General features: G+C 35.2%; 2 protein-coding genes across 2 annotated transcripts; both read left to right on the top strand.

Moving 5' to 3' along the window:
* Window positions 1-464: 464 nt before the first annotated feature.
* On the top strand, window positions 465-4,202 carry LOC107842883. The gene is made up of 9 exons (XM_016686925.2): window positions 465-625; window positions 2,164-2,227; window positions 2,332-2,397; window positions 2,494-2,591; window positions 2,695-2,732; window positions 2,826-2,913; window positions 3,018-3,347; window positions 3,442-3,507; window positions 3,787-4,202. The coding sequence occupies exons 2-9, from the start codon at window positions 2,179-2,181 to the stop codon at window positions 3,934-3,936; spliced, it is 885 nt and encodes a 294-aa protein (XP_016542411.2). The 5' UTR covers window positions 465-625; window positions 2,164-2,178; the 3' UTR covers window positions 3,937-4,202.
* A 4,210-nt stretch (window positions 4,203-8,412) lies between these two features.
* Window positions 8,413-18,041, top strand: LOC107842885 (uncharacterized protein At5g02240). Its single transcript, XM_016686926.2, has 7 exons — window positions 8,413-8,823; window positions 10,666-10,937; window positions 11,025-11,061; window positions 11,142-11,239; window positions 11,770-11,831; window positions 17,252-17,375; window positions 17,533-18,041. Exons 1-7 carry the CDS (start codon window positions 8,604-8,606, stop codon window positions 17,650-17,652), a joined length of 933 nt encoding a protein of 310 aa, XP_016542412.1. The 5' UTR covers window positions 8,413-8,603; the 3' UTR covers window positions 17,653-18,041.
* The last annotated feature ends 8,030 nt before the right edge of the window (window positions 18,042-26,071 follow it).

Genomic DNA, 26,071 nt, shown 5'->3' with positions numbered 1-26,071 from the left:
TTAATTAGCAAAAAATTGATTTTTTGGTTTTTCCGTTTCACTGCTTTTAAAAAAATAAAAATAAAGAAGAAAGGAATGTCATATAATTAAAAAATACTAACATTTTTACATGATGGTAATGTGGCATAGTCACGTGTTTTTTTTTATCTAGGTGGCATGTTTGGTGGAATTTCGTTAAAGGGAGGGGTATTTTTGAGCCAAATATTTAACAAAAGGATATTTTTGAGCCATTTCAGATAGTTTAGGGGTATTTTTGATCCTTTTCCGAATTTCGTTAAAGAAGGGGATATTTTTGAGCCAAATATTTAATGAAGAGATTTTTTTGAGTCAAAAATCTAACGAGGAACATTTTTAAGCTATTTCAGATAGTTCAGAATATTTTTGAGCCATTTCCGTTTTTAAAATAAATCAGTTACTATTACTCCCAATATATATTATAGTATATTATACTTTTAAAACAGGGAAAAGATGCAATTTATTTGCTATATAAACCCAATGAATGCCACTCTTTTTCCTCCCCCTTCTCTTCTCTTCTTACAAAAACACTACTACACAAAAACTACAAAGAAAGTTTCTCTGCCTTTCTTCATTCTCACCTCTCTGATCGTCCCCATTTTGATTCTTGGTACGTTTTTCTATCTTGGGTTTTCTCCATTTCTTGTTTTTGCTTATTGTTTGGTGAGAAATACTGCAAAATATGTGAGTAGTGATGGGTGTATTTTCATGTTTTTTGGACCAAAGTTTGTTCATTGTGACCCATTAAACTAGTTTTGGCTAATCATTGACTTGTCATTGTGAATTTACATGACAAAGTTGGAATTTTCGAGAGTTTAAGCAGTTTAATTTTGACGGTGAATTCGGTTATGGAATCACAATATTTAAAAACTACTACAAAAATACTATTTATTACAATAATTGACGATTCAAAATATTTACAAGATAAAGGAAAGACTTGTTTAAATCTCGAAATTTAAAGGGTGTAACGTAAATTGGGACGGAGGGAGTATTATTTTTGCACACTAATGGGTGAGAGATTGAAAAATATAAGATTGGCAATGGGCTTATTTTGATGTTTCTGGCACCAAGTTGATTCATTTTGGTGTGAATGTTGGAGGGTCAAAGTTAATTTTTTGAAACATTAAACGAGTTTTGGTTAATGATGGGTGAGAAAGATTGTATTTTGATGTTGTTGGAACCAAAATATTTTCATTTTCATGTGTATTTTGGAGGGTTGAGGTTAACATTTTGATCCATTAAACTAGTTTTGGTTAGTGATTTAACTTGTTATTACTTCTCGGTTATCCATTTTTGCATAATGATGGGTGAAAAAGATTGTATTTTTTGATGTTGTTGGAACCAAAATATGTTCATTTGATTTGTATTTTGGAGGGTGAAAGTTAAATTTTTGATCCACTAAACTAGTTTTTGGCTAAACCTATTTATATATGATTGAAGAATGAAGAATTAATGGTGTTTTCTTGGAATTTTGTTTACAGTATTTGTCATGTTAAAATTTCCGTGAAACTGTGCTGATTCATGAATGTAACAGTTTTATTATCTTAAGTTTGATTTCTTTTTCCTGTTTTTGGTTATTGACACCAAAATGAGAAATACAAGGGGAAAGTTTCCTGTTTTTTTTTTTTCTTTTAATTTGCTATTTGCTGGTGGTGTTTGTGTAAGTTTTCATCAGAAACAGATGTATATTTGATGTTAATTTCTTGGATGATATTAGCTTTTCTTCTTCATAATAATAATATAATTGTTCTAATGATTTGTACTTTGAAGAAGCTTGCAAATTTTCAATTTGGAGAAGTTTTTCTTTTTTAATTTTTGTGAATTCTGAGGGTCAAGGGTCCACTTTCTTTTGGTTTGACATAAAAAATGAGTAGTAGGATATGGACTTGTCGCTTTGTTTTTTTTTTTTTTTTTTTTTTTTTATGAACTAAAAAACTAGTAGGGACATATAGAATAATAGCCCTTTTCTTTTGTTGTAAATAATCATATATGTGTTGATTCAAGTTGTTGTTTTGTGAAACTCTCAATAATTGGGAAGCCATCATGAAGAAGTGTAGATTGAGACTTAAACTGAATTTTCAAATTGGTTTGTGTGGATTTAGATTATCTTTGACAACTGTTCTTACGTATTTCGCTTCTTTACTCAAGTTTTTATAGGCCAAAATGGAATATGGGCATGTTCAGAGGCCAAAATATGACTGTCTTCTTTTCGGTATGTTAATTTTTTCTAGAAGAATTAGTTCAAATTCCATTTCTTCATTAGTTCACCTTTTATCTTTTGGTGAGTTTGATGATAAAGCATTTTGGAATTTACAGATCTAGATGACACTCTTTATCCCCTTAGTACTGGTTTGGCAGCTAGTGTTCGACAGAACATTGAAGGTATACTTGATTGTTTGTCAAAATTCTAAGACTAAATAACACCCTTTTGAAATGGTAATCTTGTGACTAATTTAGGAATTTTATGTGCTTCTGTAGATTATATGGTGGAAAAACTTGGTATTGATCAAAGCAAGATTGCTGAGTTGGGTAATTTACTGTACAAGAATTATGGAACCACAATGGCAGGCCTCAGGGTAAAGCTCTTTTGACCCTTTCTAGTATCAAATTTAATCCTCGAAACAAAGTTCTATTTTGAGAACTTTTAACTTAACGAGACAACTCGTTTATTTTTGGCAGGCTATTGGTTATGATTTCGACTATGATGAGTACCATAGGTGAGTATTTGTAGCAGCATATGGACTCAATTGATTTTAAACTGTCATTGCATTAGGTTATTGAGCTTAAATTTGCCAATTTGTTTTCTGCAGTTTTGTCCACGGGAGATTACCTTACGAAAATTTGAGGCCTGACCCTGTTCTGAGAAGTCTTTTGCTGAGCGTTCCCATCCGCAAAGTTGTAAGTATATATATACACAATCCATAAGCGTTTTCGTTAACATTGGCCATGGGAAAATGGTTGGTTGAAGCATTTTCTAAATGTTCCCTTTTTCGGTGTAACAGATCTTTACTAATGCTGATAAGGTCCATGCTCTCAAAGTTCTGAATAAACTTGGCTTGAAAGATTGTTTCGAGGGGATTTTATGCTTCGAGACATTGAATCCAATTCACAAGAGCACTCCATCAGATGATGAAGACGACATTGAGTTCATCGGTTCAGCCACATCCTGTAACGCTGCTGCTACTAACGGATCTGAGATCTTCGACATTATTGGACATTTTTCTCAACCTAAGGCTGGATCAGTGTTGCCAAAGACACCAATTGTTTGCAAACCTTCAGAAGTTGCCATTGAACGCGCTTTAATGATTGCCAACATTAACCCACACAGAACAGTAAGAACAAACTGGTTAATTGCTTGAATTGTTTACTTCAAGAATCATTGCTATCTCAATGTGTACTCATATGGAAAATTTATGCTTTTTTCAGCTTTTCTTTGAAGATAGTGTCCGTAACGTTCTAGCTGGCAAGCGTGTAGGTCTTGATACAGTACTGGTAAGTAGTTGTTGTACTCCCTTAGTTTCATTTCATACGAGACTCTTTCCTCTTTAATTTGTACCACAAATAACGTCACATCTCTCTCTCTCTCTATATATATATTTGAATATTCTTAATTTTAAACTTTGTAATTTAGCAATAACGAGACTGTGTATCCCAAAAATCATGTTTAAGACAACTAGTTCTAAGGTTGTTTTATGGTACGTGGGCGAAAGTTTATCTTTCTTAAACTTCGTACTGAGTCTAACACCGTGTGTGTATTGCTGTTATTTCCAGGTTGGAAATTCCCAAAGAGTAGTTGGTGCAGATTATGCATTAGAAAGTATCCACAACATAAGGGAAGCAATACCACAACTTTGGGAAGTTGATAGGCTGGCTGAAGTTAACTACTCTGGTGTTGCTGTTGAGACATCTGTCACAGCTTAGAATCAGAAGTAGTATATATCATCATGATTACTGCTGTTGCTGTTGGGAGAAAAAAAAAAATCAAGAATGATTCTGGGAAGATCCAAATTTCCTGTCAAATTGATGTAGTTGTTTTGTTGTCATTATTATCAATTATTAATTAGTAGTCTATTACTTCCTTTCAACAAATCCTGTAAATAAACTCTCCCTTTTCTATTTTTGTATCAGTCTACCTCTCTATGATTATATAATAATATAAAATAAAGTTGAATTGTTATTATTCCAAAGGATAAAGTTTGCATCTTTTCCAGCTTATTATGATTGGACTACAAACCAATTAGCCAGATATATAAGGGGTTGACACAAGTTGTATTATTGTCCAAATGACAAGAAGATTGGCTTAAAAAAGAGCATAATAGAATGAAAATCTTTATAACGCCGTTATTTGTGCAAAGATTTGTTATAACTTACATGAAAAATCATTTCAAAGAAAAAATATTGTAACAGAGAAATTTGACTATATATTCCTGCAAGATAGTTACTGTAACACATCAAAATGATTGGATGGATATTTGATATTAGTGGATGGATATTTGATATTAGTACTCTATCATCAACCTGGCATCAGCACAATAATGTGGCTTGGAAATTTTATAATTTTTGAAGATTGTGACTCTATGAAATGTTGTGCAATTATAGGTACTGATGGGTATGGATGATGTCATTAGTGGCCTGCCATTTCCATGTGAAGCCAAATTGATATTATTAACAACTATATTGGATTTAACATAAGCTGGTTCCAGGCCTGTGTGGATGGATTGGGACTTGGCAAATTCGTGGAAGAAATGATATAGTGATCGACTGACTTAGACTATTTTTTTGGAAGTGACATCAGCATTTAATGAAGTGAATAAATAAATAAAATTAAAGATCAATAATTTTAATAGAACAATGATGACTGAGGATATTCATGATATTCAAAAAAAATTTATGTTCATTCACTTCTTGCTGGCGGTGCGGATACAAAACAAAAATCGATTGTTCATGGATGGCTCTTGGGTCTATTCTTCATCGGATAGGAGTGGAACCTTTTGGATGGACTTACAACGAAAGGCATAAGTTATGAATTCTAACTTATTGACTTTTGACCTTTTGCCTTAAAAATAAATGCGTAAAGTCATTCTGACTTAAAAACACTGAAAATAAATCCACCCAAGCAGGTTCAAAAGAAAAGCTTCTATTCGATCAATACAAGTTATTCCAGCAAGCGCTTTTATAATAATAGAATCAAATATAACTTTCGATATTCAATTAATATTTTTTGAGAATTGACCAAATGAAGATATACTTTTAAATATTTTAAATTGTTAAATATTGTGCTTACTCTCATCTTTAGAGTTTATTTTAGAGTTCCCATCATAGGAACAATTCATGATATGATTGTACCCTAGTGTCATCATAACTTGTAAGGCTTTCCAAAGACGTTCACCTAGCTCCACCATTTGTCTCCATCTCTATTGAAAAACAAAATTATCCATCACCATCTTCTTTTCTATTTTTTCTATTTTTTCTTTGTGGTGAATACTGATGGTATATATCAGGTATATGATATGTATATATTAGTACATGTGGTATATTATGTCTACATACACATAAGTAACGATAATATACCCGGTAATTCTCACAAGCGTGTAACTGACCTTACCTCTCCCTCATAAGATAGAGACACTGTTTTCATCAGATTCCCGGCTCAAAAAAATCATTTTTCAGAAAAAAGTTTGAAAAAGAAGCAAGAATAAAAGAGTAAACTAAATAAATACATTAAAAAAAGGAAAGAACTAACTGTATGAATATTAATGATAACCAAAGTAAAAGAAATAAAAGTAGTAAAATTCAAAACATAAGATGCTGCTACCATAATAATAGTATATCCTGTATGGAAACAGGTGAATATCATTGTGCAGAGAAAATACTTTACTTCCTATTAGTACTCTACTATATTTCTCAACCTTTTCATGCTGTTACGGTCATATTTTTTTTTTAGTGAGCTGTAAATGTATCATGACATTCTATCTAATCACTTCTTACTAATTCTTTTTTGATCTACTTCTATCTTTTTTTAAACCTATCACCACCAGACTCCCGCACCTCCTTACTGGACATCTGTGCTCTTTCTGTTCACGTACTCGAATCATCTCAGTTTTAATGTAGGATGCAGTACCTTATGTAGATAGAGAGATTGTTTTTGATAGAACTGCAACTCAAGTAAAGTATATCAAACCAAACATGAAAATAATGAAGAAAAGAGAACATATAATATGATAACTGAAGCAAAGGAAACAACATTATATTTAAATCAACGAATAAAAAAATAAAAGTAGTAATAATCATACAGATAAGAAAACTAGGCAATGCTCGACTATTTATTAATCTTTTACCTAATCCTCGACCTGCATAACCTCCTTTCTAGGGTCATGTCCTCGATAAGTTGTAGGCGTGCCATGTTCTGTCTAATCACTTCTCTCTGATATTCTTTGACCTACCTCTACCTCTCGTCAGACCTACTATGTCAATCTTTACATACCTACGCATTGGGTATCTGAGCATCTCCTCTTCATATACCCAAACCATCTTAGTCACGCTTTTCTCATCTTGTCCACCAAGGAGGCCACTTCTACCTTATCCTGGATATTTTTGTTCTTAATTTTATCTCTCCTAGTACGATCACAAATTCATCTCAACATCCTTATTTCGCTAAGTTTTTTTTTCTTTTTTGAACATGCGAGTTCTTAACTAGTCAACAATCCGTCCCCATACAACATTGCTGATCTAACAACCATTTTATAGAACTTATCTTTAAGTTTTAGTGGCATATTCTTATCACACAAGAGATTAAATGCTAGCATCATTTTCATCTATCTCGCTCCAATGCTATGTGTAATGTCATTACCAAAGTCACCACTTCCTTAGATTATAGATCTAAGATATTTAAAGCTTTCTCTCTTGGATATAACTTGAGTATCATCCTCACTTTCACATCTACCTCGTGAGTTACGTCACTAAATTTGCATTCCAAGTCCTCTAACTTAGACCTGTTAGCTTAATCTAAACCTTTTAGGGGTCGTTTGGTAGAGTGTTTAAGAATAATACAGAATATAGTGCATTAGTAATACTTGCATTAGTAATATTTGTATTAGTTATGCTTGTATTAGTTATGCATGTATTATTTCTTATACATTGTTTGGTTTGATGTGTAAGAAATAATATATTTTACATAATTTCTACAAAAGAAGTGTTTGTTTACAAAAATACCTTTCTTTGACTTTGTACACTTTTTTTGCAACAAAGTTCTTTTGTCATGATCAAACATAATTAGTATTGTTGAACTAGTATATAGAGATTTAGAATTGATTGCAAGACCTTTGTTTTTGCGCATGAAATATTATGCTGACGGATTAACATAGTCGAAACAAAAATAAAATATAAGATGTAAAATTAAAGAATAGTCTCGACAATTTTTTTTTAATTTTCTTAAAGACCCTCGAAGCAAAACAAAAATATGTGACGATTATTTAAATCAACTATTCATTGTTGTAAATTAAAATGGCGGGAAAAAATTGTGAAATATTTTAAGAAGATTCACTATTGAAAATTAAAATGGCGGGAAACGAAATTGTGAAATATTTTGACAGGGAATTGAGGGGCATTAAGGTTATTTAATAAGTTAATGCGTGTGTTAAAAGTCTTTGTATTACTAATACATAGGAAATAGAGCGTATTACTAATACACACTGCAATACACAATAGAGTGTATAACTACTGCTTACATTAGTTATACATAGATAAAAAGATGTACCAAACAAGATACAAGTAATACACATTAATTAATACATGTATTATATTTTCTAATACACTCTACCAAACGATCCTTAAATTTCAAGGTTTGTCCCCAAACCTCCATACCATGGCACCTCCCTTTGCATATCCAACTCTCCTCTCATTATCTCCACTCGATTCTTCACTCCATCATAGTGTCCTTTATTACTTGATATAAACTACAGGTACACAAGAAAAATACTGTTACATTTTGGAAAAAAAAAGAAGGTATGCCCTATATTTTTTCCAAAAAAAGAAAAACAAGAATAAATAACATAAATACCAACCTTTTTGGAAGTAATTACACCCTCTCCCACTTTTTTAATTACTTTACTCTCTCTCCCTATTAATATACATAACATAGCCGACATATACATAGCATTCTGTGTATATGTTGAGATTTTTGTAATATGTTTATGGAGTTGGGAGTTTTTGTAATATTGGAAACATAAGTTGTGTATTTGTGTAATTTTTAGCTTCGTACTTGAAATTTGTTATATGGATATATATGGATACAATGTCTTTAGGCCCAATGGTAAAGTGTAACTCCAACCCATCAACTTTACTTTATAGGCCCAATAAGTAAACCATATCAATCTAAAACCCAACTCTAAATCCATTAACCCCGTGAGGAAGTTGATAAGGTGACATGGAAATCTAACAAATGGATAAGACAACATACAAAAATCCCAACTACCAATTAATCACAAAAATATGAGAAAATAGGAATAACTATTAACTTCTTAGTTCACATACAATATTTGATTCTTGAATAGACTACTACTGTAACTTTTTTTTTTCTTGCTATAAAAATGGCTACCTTGACACGTGTATCTACTTACCAATGTCATAAATTAAGTTTGGTAAATCATAGACTTCCAGAATTGTCTTCTACACTTGTAACAACTGCTACCTCATCATCATATGTTTCATTTCCAAACAAAAACAAGAAATTTAGCAGATTTTCAGTGTTGGCCATGGCTGATTTGAGCATAAATACTGTTCTTGTTACTGGTGCTGGTGGTAGAACTGGTAAAGTTTCCATGTTTTCCTTTTTGGGGTTTCTTGATTTTATCTTGTTCTTAGATTGTATTAGTACCTGTTACTATTCTTGGTGTCACCTTTTCATATTACTCACTCCCTTCCAAAATACTATGAAGTTTGACCAACATTTCAAGAGATATGAGAAAAGTTACAATTTGTAGTACTTTTTGTATACAACATACCCAGTATAGTGTTACAAAGTGGGGTCTTGGAAGGGCAGGATGTATGCAATCTATGCCACTATCTCAGAAAGTGAGGTAGAGAGGCTGTTTCCAATAGGCCCCGCTCGAGACAGACTTTTCGTATAAGTTTTGAATAACTAAATTTTAATTCAAGATATCAAATTAATCTAATCTATTTTAGCTTTGAAAATTAGTCAAATTGACTGTTGAAAAGTGAAACGTGACAACTATTTTGGAAAGGAGGGAGTATTTGTTGTTGTGCTGCTCTTTTTCTCCAGTATTTTCATCCTTACATGCTTTGATATATCCTGTACTTGAGCTGGTGTAAAACTGGTAAAGTTTCCTTCTTTCCCTTTTTGGGTTTCATGATTTTATTTTATTCTTCAGTTGTGTTAGTACCTGTTAATCCTTTCGCTCCTTTTTAATTGTCACATTTCGGTTCTCAAGAGTCAATTTGGCTAATTTTCAAAACCAAAGTAGATTAAAGTTCTCCCCGGATCCTGCGTATAGCGGGAGCTTTGGTGCACCGGGCTGCCTTTTTTACTGCTATTTTGTGGAGTACTGCTGTAACTACTGCTATTTTGTGGCTATGGGGTGCGAATTCAGTATAAACATATGTTTTTTTTTTTTCCAAAAGATTGTTTATATAGTTTTTTGGGTGCTAATTTTGGGGTTTATGTTTATAAGTTCACTTTTGAGGAAGTAATGTTAATGGGCAATGTGGGATTGCGGCATTGTAATTTTTATGGGTGTGATAAAGAAGAAACCAGGTATTATATGGTAGAAAATTGTTGAGAGGAGATCAGCTGGTACATTTGTTTTCATGCTGTTCGGGCCAGCTTGCTGGCACTAATTGCACGTGGTAAGTGCTACCTTTCGCCTTGAACAAATGGGAAGAAATCATTTAGTGTTCTTGTGAGCGGATTTGAACTTGAGACCTCATAGTTCTCAATCCACGTCATTGACCATTAGAACGCACCTTTGGGTGAATATCAGTGATACATATTGATTTAGAGGGTAGAGCTTTTATCTTTGTCCCCCCCCTCCTTCAAAAAGAATACTCTAAAAGAAGAGCTAGGAGCTCAAGAGATGAGGTTCATTTTCGTGTTTAAGTCCTATTACAAGTGATTTGCAACAAAATGTGTAAACTGTTGTCATATTAGCGTTTCTTCTCAAATCTATCGAGGAGGATCTTGATAGCGCAAGAATTTACTTTTCTGCTGTTTGTAGTGTTGTTTATCTATAGTTAGAAATTAGGATCATCCATCAATTAGGCTGTTTTCAATACATACTCATAGCTTGTATGCTCTAGACTGAATTTAGTTGGTCTATTTGTAATTTATCATCACATTTCAATTGGCAGTTTATTATGTAAACACATGACTGAACTTAAAAATGTTTAAGAACTTTCATACAATGACTTAGATGGTTCTAATTGAAGAATATTCAACCCGAGTATACCAGAGATACAACTTCTCTTGGAATTTGGTCTTTTCTGTTTGTGGGCTTCTTGGTAAATGACTAATGCTAGAATCAATCATGTGTGGTCACTATGAGCTTTAGAGTATGTTGTAAATTGAGATTTTCCTCTTCCTAACACGCTCAACAATTTCGCTGATCTTTCATTGACAAGTTATTTATCTTGTAGGATCAATTGTCTATAAGAAGTTGAAGGAGAGGTCAGAGAAATATACAGCAAGAGGATTGGTTAGAACAGAGGAAAGCAAACAAAAAATTTGTGGTGCAGATGATGTTTATATTGGTGATATCAGGAATACTGAGAGTCTTGTTCCTGCTATACAAGGTATCGATGCTCTCGTTATTCTTACAAGTGCTGTGCCAAAAATGAAACCTGGATTTGATCCAACAAAAGGTGGAAGACCTGAATTCTATTTTGAGGATGGGGCAAATCCTGAACAGGTAAATCATTCTTTGGGTACTCATATCCATCCTCAGGTTTCTACTTGTCGTTGTCTGAAACAAAATTTAATGCCTTTGTATTTTTAGGTGGATTGGATTGGCCAAAAGAACCAAATAGATGCTGGTATGGAATAATCTTGGACAATTTTGGTATTTGTAATATCCTTCTATCTGCATCTAAGATATGCAATATGCATTTTACAGCTAAAGCAGCTGGTGTGAAGCAGATCGTGCTAGTCGGGTCAATGGGAGGGACAAATCCTAACCACCCCTTGAATAGTTTGGGGAATGGGAATATATTGGTTTGTAACTTGATACTTTTCCTTTATCTTTTTCCTGCCAAAATACTCTCTTTGCTTTATTTCTGCTGCCATTTTGACGGCCACAATGACCAACCATTTCCACAGCTGCAAAAATGTAAGGCTGCATGCATACTGTTTACCTATTTCATCTTCCTACAAGTTTTTGTTTCTCATAGTCGAATATCAGAAGCTATTCGAAGTTACATTAGATGTAATATATATTCTTTTAATAAGTGCATTCCTTAATGATGCTGCCATCACATGAACATATTAGATGTTATAACTTGTATAGATGTTAAAGTTGGTCCTACGCTCGCATCTTAGGAAAGGATAACTATTTTCCAGTTATGCATACTTGGAAAAGAATGTAACTTCACGGGAACTGATAATGTTACAGTGCTGACTAGTGACATCTTTAAGTTGGATGATGCTTGATTAGTTTCTCATTGTTACCTTTTGACCTTTTTTCTTTTTTGAGGAATTATTGTCATCCATAAATTCTGGTAGACTAACTTTTATGAAGGTTACAGATTTGGAAGAGAAAGGCTGAACAATATTTGGCTGACTCTGGAATTCCATATACAATTATAAGGTTTGTTTTTCAGTGCTCATATCTGTATCAATATATTCATTTACGACTGAATAAAGATGGAAAAAATATTGAATATGCAAATTATATGGTGCTCTTAATAGATATTTAAGCCATATTACATGTGAAGTAAACACAAAAGAAAGAAAGTGTGTGTCGTACTCCTTAGTTTAGAGCACTATCCTATTAGTATAGAAAGTCTTTTGGATCAGTCTAACCAAGAGTTTTTCATTTTAAACAGTTTATAAAGTCTAAGCCTCGCAAATGCGATTTTTAAGTCTGTAAAAGAATAGCATGTTTGAAAGAAATATGAAGCAAATTTGGGAAATTAGTTGTCAAGAAAAACTCCGTTGAGCCAAAATAGTGCTGGATCTATATGGTGCTGTGATACCTGAGGCAAATTCCACACCGGAAGGTAGAGAAGAGTGAAGTGTTATATAAGAAAGAGCACAAGTTCATACGGTCATTTTGGACAAAGCGAACAATACGTACCATGTGCTTGGGCTGTGACGAGTATGATTCAGAGCGAAATCCTTGCAGTATGATTCAGAGCGAAATCCTTGCAGTACGAACGTGGGGCAAATCTCGGCAAGGATGTTGAGTCCCTAAGGAGGGGTGTATGACTCCTACGATGGAAGTTGGGGTGATGAGGGTTGGTCAAAAAGAGGGACGGATAGGCTTCTTGGCTGGCACTTATTAGAAGGGAGAGGGGATGCACATGACACTTTAAGACGAATCCACATTGAAAATGGTGAGAAGAATGAACTACTAGATCACAAGTTCTTTTGGTACGCGTACTCCATGGGATACGTTAAGCCAAGATGGACAGTACGTGTCATGGGCTTGGCCCTTGGGTTGTGACCAGCTTCAGGGAAAGTAATAATTTCTCTTTTCTTAGGGCTAAATTCCTAATACACTTGTGTGCAAATAGAGTGCAGTGAATATGACTCAAGGATAAAGTGAAATAAAAAAACCTGACTATGTATGCGTAATGCATAGAACAAAATTCCTGAGCATTTATTAGGAAGAGCAGAGTATCTTACCTACTGAAGGAACCCAATAATAAGCGTGCTGATCAAAATATTTAAGAAAAGAAGAAGAGATGAATTGTTGTATACTGACTTGCTTGTATTTCTCAGTGTTGTCATCCTTCGTCTCTATGGAGCATGTAATTCATTTCTTCCAGTAATAATTCTAGTTAAACATATCCATTATAAAGGTATCAGTCATCTTCCATAAGATGGGGAAACAAATTGTCAATCGATCAACTATGCTTCACCAAAGTCTTACCTAATATAAAGTACGCTCATGCGTAGTACAGAATACTGGAAACTTGAATTTATTTGGATGAAACAACTGCAGAACTTATCAAGAATTAGGTAATCCATCAAAGCTTTCACTGGGATCATCAGTGAGAAACATATATAAATCATGCTTACAGGTACTTGGATCCTGTGTCACTAAGCCCCTAATGTGTAAACCTGGTTCTTTTTCATGGTCTAAGTGTGCAGAGATTTTTTTTTTTTGATAATGGATAGAGGTAGGGGGGTAGGGGGGATGTGGATAATATGTGGGACAGGGTGGCAACGTGCATCAGGGAGAATGCAAGGGAGGTGTTGGGTGTTTCGAGGGGCCGGGCCGGACATCATCGGGGGGATTGGTGGTGGAATGAAGAGGTGGGGAAGAAAGTGGAGACCAAGAAAAAGGCGTATGCTAAGTTGGTGGAAAGTAAGGACGAAGAAGAGAAGCGGGTAAACAGGAGAGAGTACAAGCTAGCGAGGAAGGAGGCGAAGTCAGCGGTCACGGCAGCTAAGACGGCCGCTTTTGAGAGCTTGTATGCAGGGTTACAGGGGAAAGGAGGGGAGAAAAAGTTGTTCCGACTCGCTAAGGCTAGGGAGAGGAAGGGTCGTGATCTCGATCAGGTGAGGTGCATTAAGGGGGAGGACGGTAGAGTGTTGGTGGAGGACGGCCACATAAAGAAGAGATGGCAGTCGTACTTTCATAGGCTCTTGAATGACGGGGGGACAGAGCTATTGTGTTAGGGGAACTGGAGCACTCAGGGGAGTGTCGGGATTTTAGCTATTGTAGACGTTTTAAGGTAGACGAGGTTAGATAGGCAGTCCGCAGGATGCGAAGGGGTAGGGCGACGGGGCCGGATGAGATACCGGTGGAGTTTTGGAAGTTCGTTGGAGAGGCTGGTGTAAGGTGGTTGACTGCATTGTTCAATGAAATTTTCAGGACGGCAAAGATGCCCGAGGCGTGGAGGTGGAGTACCATGATCCCCCTCTATAAGAATAAGGGGGACATTCAGTGTTGCAATAACTATAGGGGGATTAAGTTACTGAGTCACTCTATGAAGATCTGGGAGAGAGTGGTCGAGGTGAGGCTGAGACGGATAGTGTCTATTTCGGAAAACCAGTTCGGATTTATGCCCGTCCGCTCGACGATGGAGGCAATCCACCTAGTACGGAGGTTGGTGGAGCAGTATAGGGAGAGGAAGAAGGATCTGCACATGGTGTTCATCGACCTGGAAAAGGCGTACGACAAAGTCCCCAGGGAAGTGCTTTGGAGATGCTTGGAGGTGAGTGGAGTATCGCAGGCATATATCAGAGTAATTAAGGATATGTATGAGGGAGCGAAAACCCAGGTGAGGACGGCGGGAGGAGACTCAGAGCATTTCACTGTCCTGACAGGATTGCATCAGGGATCTACTCTTAGTCCCTTTTTGTTTGCGTTAGTAATGGATGTGTTGACGCGGCGTATCCAAGGGGAGGTGCCGTGGTGTATGCTTTTTGCAGACGATGTAGTCCTGATAGATGAGACTCGAGGGGGTGTGAATGACAAATTAGAGTTGTGGAGGCAAACTCTGGAGTCTAAAGGGTTCAGGGTGAGCAGAACCAAGACAGAGTATGTGGAATGTAAGTTTAATGACGTGAGGCGGGAGAATGAGGTAGTAGTGAGGCTAGAAGCACAGGAGGTTGGGAAGAGGGATAAGTTCAAGTATCTCGGGTCCGTGATCCAGAGTAGCGGTGAGATTGACGAGGATGTCTCGCACCGTATTGGGGCGGGATGGATGAAGTGGAAACTCGCATCGGGGGTGCTGTGTGATAAGAAGGTGCCGCCCAAGCTTAAAGGCAAATTCTATAGGGTGGTAGTCCGTCCGGCCTTGCTGTATGGAGCGGAGTGTTGGCCAGTTAAGAACTCCCACATCCAAAGAATGAAGGTGGCAGAAATGCGGATGTTGCGCTGGATGTGTGGACTGACCCGAGGGGATAGAGTTCGGAATGAGACTATCCGGGAGAAGGTTGGTGTGACTTCAGTGGAGTGTAAGATGCGGGAAGCACGATTGAGATGGTTCGGACACGTGAAGAGGAGGGGCATGGATGCCCCGGTCCGTAGGTGTGAGAGGCTAGCGTTGGATGGTTTTAGACGGGGTAGGGGTAGACCGAAGAAGTACTGGGGTGAGGTGATTAGGCGGGACATGGAACAGTTACAGCTTACCGAGGACATGACCCTAGATAGGAAGGTCTGGAAGACGCGAATTACGGCAGAGGATTAGGGCCTGTTCGGGTCGCTAATGTAGGGAGGTAATTGGTGGGGGTGTATTCCTGGTATGATTCCGTATTCAATGTTCTGTTCCGTGTTCCGTGTTCTATGTTTGTTACGAATCTGTGTGCTTTCCTCTGCTTTATATTCCTGCATTCCTGCTTTACTCTGTTTTATATTCCTTATGGCTGCAGTATCTATGTTATGTCATCTGCTTCTGTGCTGTACTATGTGTTTGTTTGATATCTCGTAACTTGAGCCGGGGGTCTTTCGGAAACAGCCTTTCTACTTCATCAGAGGTAGAGGTATGGACTGCGTACATCTTACCCCCCCCAGACCCCACAAAGTGGGAATACACTGGGTTTGTTGTTGTTGTTGTTGTTGTTGTAGTAATGGATGTGTTGACGCGGCGTATCCAAGGGGAGGTGCCGTGGTGTATGCTTTTTGCAGACGATGTAGTCTTGATAGATGAGACTCGAGGGGGTGTGAATGACAAATTAGAGTTGTGGAGGCAAACCCTGGAGTCTAAAGGGTTCAGGGTGAGCAGAACCAAGACAGAGTATGTGGAATGTAAGTTTAATGACGTGAGGCGGGAGAATGAGGTAGTAGTGAGGCTAGAAGCACAGGAGGTTGGGAAGAGGGATAAGTTCAAGTATCTCGGGTCCGTGATCCAGAGTAGCGGTGAGATTGACGAGGATGTCTCGCACCGTATTGGGGCGGGATGGATGAAGTGGAAACTCGCATCGGGGGTGCTGTGTGATAAGAAGGTGCCGCCCAAGCTTAAAGGCAAATTCTATAGGGTGGTAGTCCGTCCGGCCTTGCTGTATGGAGCGGAGTGTTGGCCAGTTAAGAACTCCCACATTCAAAGAATGAAGGTGGCAGAAATGCGAATGTTGCGCTGGATGTTTGGACTGACCCGAGGGGATAGAGTTCGGAATGAGACTATCCGGGAGAAGGTTGGTGTGACTTCAGTGGAGTGTAAGATGCGGGAAGCACGATTGAGATGGTTCGGACACGTGAAGAGGAGGGGCATGGATGCCCCGGTCCGTAGGTGTGAGAGGCTAGCGTTGGATGGTTTTAGACGGGGTAGGGGTAGACCGAAGAAGTACTGGGGTGAGGTGATTAGGCGGGACATGGAACAGTTACAGCTCACCGAGGACATGACCCTAGATAGGAAGGTCTGGAAGATGCGAATTACGGTAGAGGATTAGGGCCAGTTCGGGTCGCTAGTGTAGGGAATTAATTGGTGGGGGTATTCCTGTTAGGATTCCGTATTCAATGTTCCGTGTTCCGTGTTCCATGTTTATTACGAAAATGTGTGCTGTCCTCTGCTTTATATTCCTGCATTCATGCTTTACTCTGTTTTATATTCCTTATGGGTGCCGTATCTATGTTATGTCATCTGCTTCTGTGCTGTACTATGTGTTTGTGTGATATCTCGTTACTTGAGCCGGGGGTCTTTCGGAAACAGCCTTTCTACCTCAGCAGAGGTAGAGGTATGGACTGCGTACATCTTACCCCCCCCAGACCCCACGTAAGTGGGAATACACTGGGTTTGTTGTTGTTGTTGTTGTTGTTGATAATGGATAGAGGTGAGACTTGATACCATGTTGAAGTTTGTGACCAACACACCTAAAACCTTAAGCTTTTGGAAAGAGCACACCTTTATATACTTAATTATATCTTCAACAAGTAAATTTAGAGAAATGTACTTCCTTGAACAGCAGTAATTTATTCAAAGTTCTTGTTCTCATTTTTATATTCAACTCACTACTTAATTATCCCGGTGAAATAACTTTCATCGTGCAATCATCCCAAATTTCATTGCTCAAGATTTACTGTTTGGTCGTCATTTCTATTGTCTCATCTTTGTTCAGGGCTGGAGGGCTACAAGATAAAGAAGGTGGTATAAGGGAACTACTTGTTGGAAAGGACGATGAACTTCTCCAGACAGAAACTAAAACTGTCGCTAGAGCTGATGTTGCAGAAGTCTGCATTCAGGTATATTAATGGCCTCTGCTCTTTGTATGAATTCTATCTAGGTCCTTTGCTTCTTACTTTGGTCAGCTTCAACACTTCATGCTTTCATCAACCTCATTCTCTAGAACTTTGCTCATCTTCTAAGACTAAAGTCTTCGAGGCATTTCGATTTTGACAGGCACTGCAGTATGAGGAAGCAAAATTTAAGGCATTTGATCTGGCCTCAAAACCTGAGGGAACTGGCACTCCAACTAAGGATTTCAAGGCTCTATTTGCACAAATCACTACTCGTTTCTGATGCACAACTCACTTGGACTATGTCCAAAATTTTCATCACTCTATTCTTCCCAACATTTGTTCAAAAGAGAGTCTATTAACTTAAGGTATATAGGCCTCTGAGTTTGGTTGTACCATTGCAGCTTTCTCACCGTTCCCCCCTGCATATTATCCTCATCGACACCATGGCACACTCAGAGATGACTTGCCAGTAGTTCAATGATACAGTAGAGGGTTATGTTATGTGCCTCTGTAGGTTTATCTTGATTTTTCTGATGTTTGGAAGGCAATTAACTCAATAAGCATTTTTGAACTACTGCAAGAGGCAAACAACTATGTTATTGTTGCTTGCATTTGCTGCATACTTCACCCAAAAATGTTCCAATTTTATGATTTTCATTTTATTGGCAAGGCAACGGACTCTCTCTCTATATATACACATCATTGAATCTACATCCAAAAGAGTAAAAAACAGTAGACTAACACTAAATCCTATCTCATCTTTCAAGGACCCTAGGATGTCTACAATAAAAATGGGGTCATCTATATATTCTGAGCTGCACCAATAATGCAATTCATCTTTAAATTTTGTAGAGAACTAATATTTTTTCAAAACACCTAGAGTTTCTCTCCAAATGGTCCACCATATGGTGCGGTGTGGATTTTTTCTAAATCTGCAAATTTTAAAATCGCTCTGCACTGCACCGGATCACCTTTAAATCCGCATAAATTCGCCCAATACTCATACCCGCACCGCACCACCTCATATTTTTTCTTTTTCACTGAAAATCATAATATTTTCAATACTAGGAAATAGTAACAACCAATTTTTATTATATCACTTTTCACTAAGAAATTATCAGAAAAGTATCACGTGTACAAGTAACGATCAAATAACAATTTTTCATTAAGATGAATAAACAAATTTAAAAAGTTATAAAATTGTTTATTTGTAGTATTATACATGTTGTTTCAAGCATCATAAAATTTTAAGTGAAGAATACATATAATTTTAGGTAGATTTATGAGAATAATAATAATTTTAAACTTATTTTTAGTTTAAACCCGCAACCTGCCCCGCACCATTTAAAAAAAAAAACTTACTTAAACCCGTCGCACACCTGCATAGTCTAAAACCCGCACCGCTCCACATAGTCTAAAACCCACACCGCCTCACACCCGCCCCGCCCCATTGCCAACCCTAACCATATTACTGCTGGGATAATTCTCCATCTGTCTTTGTTAGTACTGCCACCACCCTCAAAATTTCAGCTAGTTAGTGCCTCTCGTGTTCTTCCCGGCATCGTCCACCTTGTGCCTCTGAAGCTGGAAAATAGATTCCAAAGCTGGCTAACCACATAACGAAGAAATAAATGATTAATTGTCTCTCCAATATGTTCACAAAAATAACATTTGGAGCACATGTCTGCCCCTCTTCTTTAGGTTCTCCCGAGTTAAAATAGCTTCTGCCTCCTCATCTATCGGAAACAACATCCATACTCTCATAAATAAGTGTATGGTCTGCGTGCACTCCATCCTCTTCGAACTTCACTCGCAAAATTATACTGTGTATTTTGTTGTTCGTTTTATGCCTTCTTGGTGGTAACATGCGTACACTCTATTCTCTCCAAACTCCACCCGTGGGATTATACATTCATACTCTCATAAATAAGTGAATGGTCTGCGTGCACTCTATCCTCTTCGGACTTTATTCGTGGAATTATATATAGGGAAAAGACATCATTTTTACCCCATACTATACAAAAAAGTCGAAGCCACACCTAAACTATATAAGTGACCTATTACACACCTTAACTGTATAAAAGTGATATTATTACCTCCTCGCGACCCCCATTCTAAGGCGCGTATGTTACACTTATTTTAGACGCGTCCAGCCTATTAAATAACAAAAGTCAAAAATTCGAATCCACACCTAAACTATATAAGTGACCTATTACACACCTTTACTATAAAAAAGTGATACTTTTTACTCTCTAGATCTGACGTGAAAAATACATAATTATTTAAATAAAAAATGGCGCGTTTAAATTAAAAATTAATGATTTTTTTTTTAAAAAAACTAAAATACTCCTCCCCCAACCCCCAGCATCCATCTCCTCACTCCACCCCCAAACAATCATCTTCTTCATCACCACCATCCCAAATCATCATCTTTTTCATCACCCCCACCCCGAAACTCCAACCCCAACCCCAAATCATTTTCTTCTTCATCACCCCCACCCCAACCAACACAGTTTCTTCATCACCCCACCTTCAAATTCCAACCCCATCCCCAAATAACATAATTCATCCTCCACCTTCATTGAATCAATGTCAATTTCACAATGAACAAAATCAAATTGTATTTGACGTTTAAACGGGCAAAATCAAATTTTATAAAAAAAAATATAAAATTTTGTAGCAAGGATATTTTTCAGTGAATTCTCATCGAAAAAGTCGGATTCATCATCGACTTTCTCCTCTCTGTCTGTTAATTATTAATCCATTCAAAAATGGAGCTTGCTACCATATTAGCTTTTTTTTTTTTTTTTTTTTAAATTATAGCTGAAAAACAAATAGAAAAAGTACGAAAATGTGTTGGTCACTACCATTTAAAACACAGAGGCAACAGTCGAGTGACCATTTTTTGAAACAATAATGGCCATTATAGCTGAGAATTTTTTTTTTTTTAAGAAAAAACGATGGGTTACGGATGAAGAACAATGTTAGAAGAAATTAATTGTTGTGGTAATTTTGTTGGTGGGATAAAATTTATGGTGGTGAATATGGTGCAATGGAGATTTTGGACATTGACAAAAATGGAGATTTTAGACATTGAAGAAGAAGGAAAAAAATTAAATTAAAAACAAAAAAGAAAAAATTATGAAAATAATAAATTTATTATTTTTTCAGATTATGTTGACGTGGCGCTGACGTGGCAGCGCGTGTAAAATACCACACCACATGCAAGTGGTGTTGTGCCTAACAGGGTGTAAAAAATATCACTTTTTTATAGTTAAGGTGTGTAACAGGTCACTTATATAGTTTAAATGTAGATTCGACTTTTCGACTATAGTCTGAGGTGGAAACGATGTCTTTTTTCTTATATATACTGTATGTTGTTTTTCACTTTATGCTTCCTTGATGGTAATATGCGTACACTCTATTCTCTCCAAACTTCAAATATGGAATTATACTGTGTATCTTCTTGTTGTTCATTTTATGCTCCTTGATGGTAACAAACGAACCTGTTAGATCAGGGTCATGGTATTAAAGTTCATATGTAAATGGTTCCAAATGAAAGCATTTAGGAAAGTAAATTCCCATGAGAATCAAACTTATCCAAATCTTTTTGTTCTTTTAACTCTGATTTTTTATGAACTTTTCTACTTAGGGATAATCTTTAAATGTAATGCTTTTACAATTCTAAGTTAAATTCATACAACTTAGTTTTTAAAGGACTTGAATTTATGCTCAAGAATGCATCATCTAGGATATAGTTTTTAAAGGACTTGAATTTATGCTCAAGAGTGCATCATCTAGGATTTCTTTTCTAAATGCTCTTCAAACCCCGTGAATTGTGAGCATGAAGAAGTATTTTATAGGGTGTGGGTGTGGGTGTGGGTGTGGGTGTGGGTGTGGGGGTGGAGAGAGCTTATGAGGAACATCTTTGACTTGACCATTTCAAAGATCTCAGTCTAATAGTCTTCCAATTATGAATTAAGTCATCGATAGCTGCTTGAACTTGTTTCGAGATTTAACTTAAACTCCTCAACTCATCTATTTTCCTATTAGATACTTCAATATTAAGAAGTGTTTATCTATTAAGTACAAAATGATCATGAGGTCAAAAACTAGAGTCCGAAACCTAAAGGGTAAGTTTTTTTATTCAAAATTTCAAAATGTGCAAGGTAAAATCGTGATTCTACCTTACAAGGTAAATAAAGTCACTTACCTTACCTATTGACTGAAAAAGTGCAAGGTAAAATTATGATTTTACCTTACAAGGTAAATGGAGTCACTTACCTTATCCTTTGACTGAAAAAGTAGGGAATAAATTCCCCTGGATGGGACTTACCACTGAAAAGGGAGGGAATAAATTTTCTTTTGTTGGTTGATTGTAAGTCGAGTATGAGTATGGATTCTCATCTTGTAAAGTAGGATCTCATGTTCACCTTGTAAGGTAGAAATGTCATGTTTGCCTTGTAACAACTTCAAAATTCACGATGCTATATAAAGAGTATGAGTGTAGGTTTCTTTCATTTGCATAAAAAATTGCATTGAATATAATATATCACCCTTTGAATATAATAAATTTTTTGCTTTGAAAAATGCAACGAGTAATGTATTGTATTTAAGATGTATGAGAACTCTTACTTTATTATCATACATCTTAAATACAATACATCACTCATTGCATTTTTCAAAGCAAAAAATTTATTATATTCAAAGTGTGATGTATTATATTCAATGCAATTTTTGATGCAAATGAAAGAACCTACACTCACACTCTTATACAACATCGTGAATTTTGAAGTTACAAGGCAAACATGAGATCATACGTTACAAGGTAAACATGAGATCCTACTTTACAAGGTGAGAACCCATACTCATACTCGACTTACAATCAACCGGCAAAAGAAAATTTACTCCCTCCTTTTTCAGCGATAAGTCCCATCTAGGGGAATTTATTTCCCACTTTTTCAGTCAAAGGATAACGTAAGTGACTCCATTTACCTTGTAAGGTAAAATCACAATTTTACCTTGCATTTTTTAGTTAATTTTTCAGTCAATAGATAAGGTAAGTGACTCTATTTACCTCGTTATTTTATCTTGCACTTTACCATGTGACTAACGCCGTGAACTTTTTAATGGGCAAGGTAAACTTAGGTGTTTACCTTGTCCATTTTGATATTTTTCCATTTTGATATGCCCTTTTGAAATTTTGAATGAAAAAACTTGTCCTTTAAACTCTAGACTTTCAAAAACTATAATGAGTGAGACTCACACGTGAACTTCTAATAAAAATGACGAATAAACTTATGACATGTGGCGTATGGACCCATGTAATTATTAAAAATAAGTTTTAAACTTTTTAAAATAGAAAATATCTTTTAAATATATTTACCTAATTTTAAATAAAAAGAAAATCTTAATTTTATACCCACCCTCACCCAGCTTCCCACGCCATCCCCCCACCCCCAATCCCATTTCTTCCTTCTTGGAAATCCCTGCAATTGCACTCCCCCATTTTCCCCAGATTCTTTCCCTTTTCTCTTTCTTCTTCCTCCATTTAAAATTCAATAATCACTCTTTCACAAACCACTGTAGAAAAGTTAGCAGCAACAATAATCGCTCCTTCTTGGTAAAGTTTTTTTTTTTTGAAATTTAGCAGCAACAATATACTTCCTCAAATCGAAAAACGCATCTCTCAAAAATTTCCTCAGGAATGCATGTCGTAGAACAACCAATACAAACAATGAAAATTGTTTAAGTGTCCAAAACAGAGCAAACTTATTTCTAAATTTAAAATGATGAAACTGTTATACACTGAAGCAATCAGGTGAATTTTATTGAACTTCAAGCTATCAGAATAAATAGAGGAGCAGTACAACTGAAATAGAAAATGGACTGCTAAAAGACTGTATACATGCCTAGAAAATTGGAATAACTATATTAGGGTAATGACTAAAAAAAACTGCTATCCTAAAAAATCTACTGATGATTTTTGATTCATTCCTAACAAATCCTAAAACACAGGTAACATCTCCTCCTGTATCAGGAGCTGCAAATTTTCAGCGTTTCTCTAAGAAATTCGAATCTGCTAACATGAAATGACTTGGTAAAAATATCCGTCACTTAATTATCCGATTTGCAATAGAGTAAAATCACTTTATCATTTTTTAGTATTTTCCCCAAGAAATAAAAGTTGACATTGAAGTGTTTGGTCCTTTCATGAAACATGAGATCTTTGGATATGACTATGGCAGCTTGATTATCCACAAAGATTGTTGCGCTTTCTTTTTACTTTAGCTGCAGATCAATTAAAACTTCCTGAGCTTGATTAACAGTAGTTGTTACTGCTATGCATTCTGCTTCAACTGTTGATTGTGCTACTATTTCTTGTTTCTTGAATCACCATGAGAAACACCCTGATTCAAAAGTAAAGCAATAACCAGAAGTAATTTTCATATTACCAGTTGAGCCGCCCCAATCACTATCAAAATATCCTTAGAGTTTGAAGTTCTGACTTTTGCTAAATTTAATGCCATAGGTTAGAGTTCTTTTAAGATATCTAACCACATTTTAGGTAGGTATCATGTGCAACTCACTTGCATAATTTAAAATTTTGGATAAAACACTCACAAGAAATAAAATGTCAGGCCTTGTTATCGTGAGATACATCAAGTATTCAATTAATGTGGATGCTTTATTCTCCTATTAATAATTTATAGATATAGATATAGATGTGATGTAATGTACTATATTTGAATTTTGAAAAATGGACGATAATTTCAAGTAATAGATTTATTATGCAATGTACTATAAATGTTTGTTTTATAATAAATCGTGTATTTTTTCCTTTGTAAGTTGTATTTGAAAATAGTGTAGTTACATAATACAAATTTAAAATCAATTTTGTTCTATAACAAAAAGTATAGGATGTTCGTATTTTTATAGTAGTTTATTATTGTTTTTCTGTAAAAGTTAACAGTTAAAACCAACTAACATACGAATAATTTGAATTAAAACAATAAAATTATAAAGTAATTGAAAATTTAAATTTTTAAAACCAACTAACATAACAACTATTTCCTAACTAATTAACTAAAAAATACATATGTCAGTATAAAATGCTTTCACTTGACTAAATATAAAGGCTTTGTCCTCTCCTTTTAATAATAGATAGATTTACACAACAGTAAGACATACTGCGTTAGAATATTTTGAGGATACAACGATAAAAAAAATTGAAAATATGATTGATTTATTTTTAATTTCTCAAGGTCAAACCTCATTTGTTAATAGAATATTAGACTCATACCACAACTATCATTCATACCACAACTATCATTTGTATGATTATTGATCGGCTGATCAAGTCGGCTCACTTCTTGCATAAAAAATTAGAGATCATCACATGTTAAGGATAATTTTTGCAATTTTTTAAAATTTCTCATTGGTCCAAGAAAACATTATTATTACATGATAAATTATTGGCAAGCATATTGTCTTTATCAATGGCGTTTCAGCCGTCATATGTGATCATCAACATATTATATAAAATTCTCTTTGACTACAATTTAAATTAAATAATTAGCCCAATCAAAGTCTCTAAGTCTCTAGAAGAAGGAGATGCTTTGTGATCCCAAAACATGAGACATTTCATAATTTGGTTCTCCCTCTTTTGAAATTAATTCTTTATTTGCAATTCTTCATGGAAAGTTGAATTTAGTCATGGATTTTAGATTTGAAGTTTATATGAATTTTAAATAAATTTATAATATCAATTGGATTTATTATTAAATTAGAAGAGCATAGCTCGTGTTAGTACGGATCTAATATTAAAATATTTATCTGTCTTTTTAATCTTGATATATTTAAATAAATTTTTATTAATAAAAGAATTGCAACGTTTTCTAGGATTCATCCGGAATCTAGCATGCGTTCAACATATGTTATTTTAATACTATTTAGATAATTTAAGTTGTTAACTATTTTAATTTATAATATTTTTTTATGTAATTTTCAAATTAATATACGTTACTTTTCTGGTCCAAATTATTGTGGCATTCATAATCAATTATATTTTAAAAATAATTTAAGTTTTTAATTATTGTGATTTATAATACTTTTTTTCTATTCCAATTTCAGTGACACTAATATAATTTCAAGAGTCGACCAAATATTTTATATCTTTTAAAATTTTTAAGTGGTTAATTATTGTGATTTCTAGTATTTTTCATGTAATTTTTTTTTGAAATATATAACATATTAAATTATTTTTAGATATTTAAGTTGTTAACAATTGTAATTTATAATACTTTTTATGTAATATTTGAATAATATATGCTACTCTCCTTGTCCAGAATTTTGTGTCAACGACAGCCAATTATATTTTAAAAATAATTTAAATTTTTGATCATTGTGATTTATAATATTTTTTCTATCTCAACTTATGTGGCACAATGCTCAAATGACAATAATAATTAATTTGGGGTGATATAGTAAAATCACGACTGAAGCAGTTGAAGTAGAAATCAGTCAATTTTTTTAAATTTTTTTTGTTAATTATTGTTATTTACAGTACTTTTTATTTCATTTTCAAATAATATATATTGCTTTATATCTTCTTCTGTCCTGTCTCAATTTATGTGGCACTAATATAATTTTGATGGTCAATCAAATATTTTATGTTGACATATCATTTTATTATTCTT

Source organism: Capsicum annuum, chromosome 9 (assembly GCF_002878395.1).
Source record: "Capsicum annuum cultivar UCD-10X-F1 chromosome 9, UCD10Xv1.1, whole genome shotgun sequence".
Taxonomy (NCBI): Eukaryota; Viridiplantae; Streptophyta; class Magnoliopsida; order Solanales; family Solanaceae; genus Capsicum; species Capsicum annuum.
Note: the sequence above shows the minus strand (reverse complement) of the source record. Positions and strands in the feature narration are given on the sequence as shown.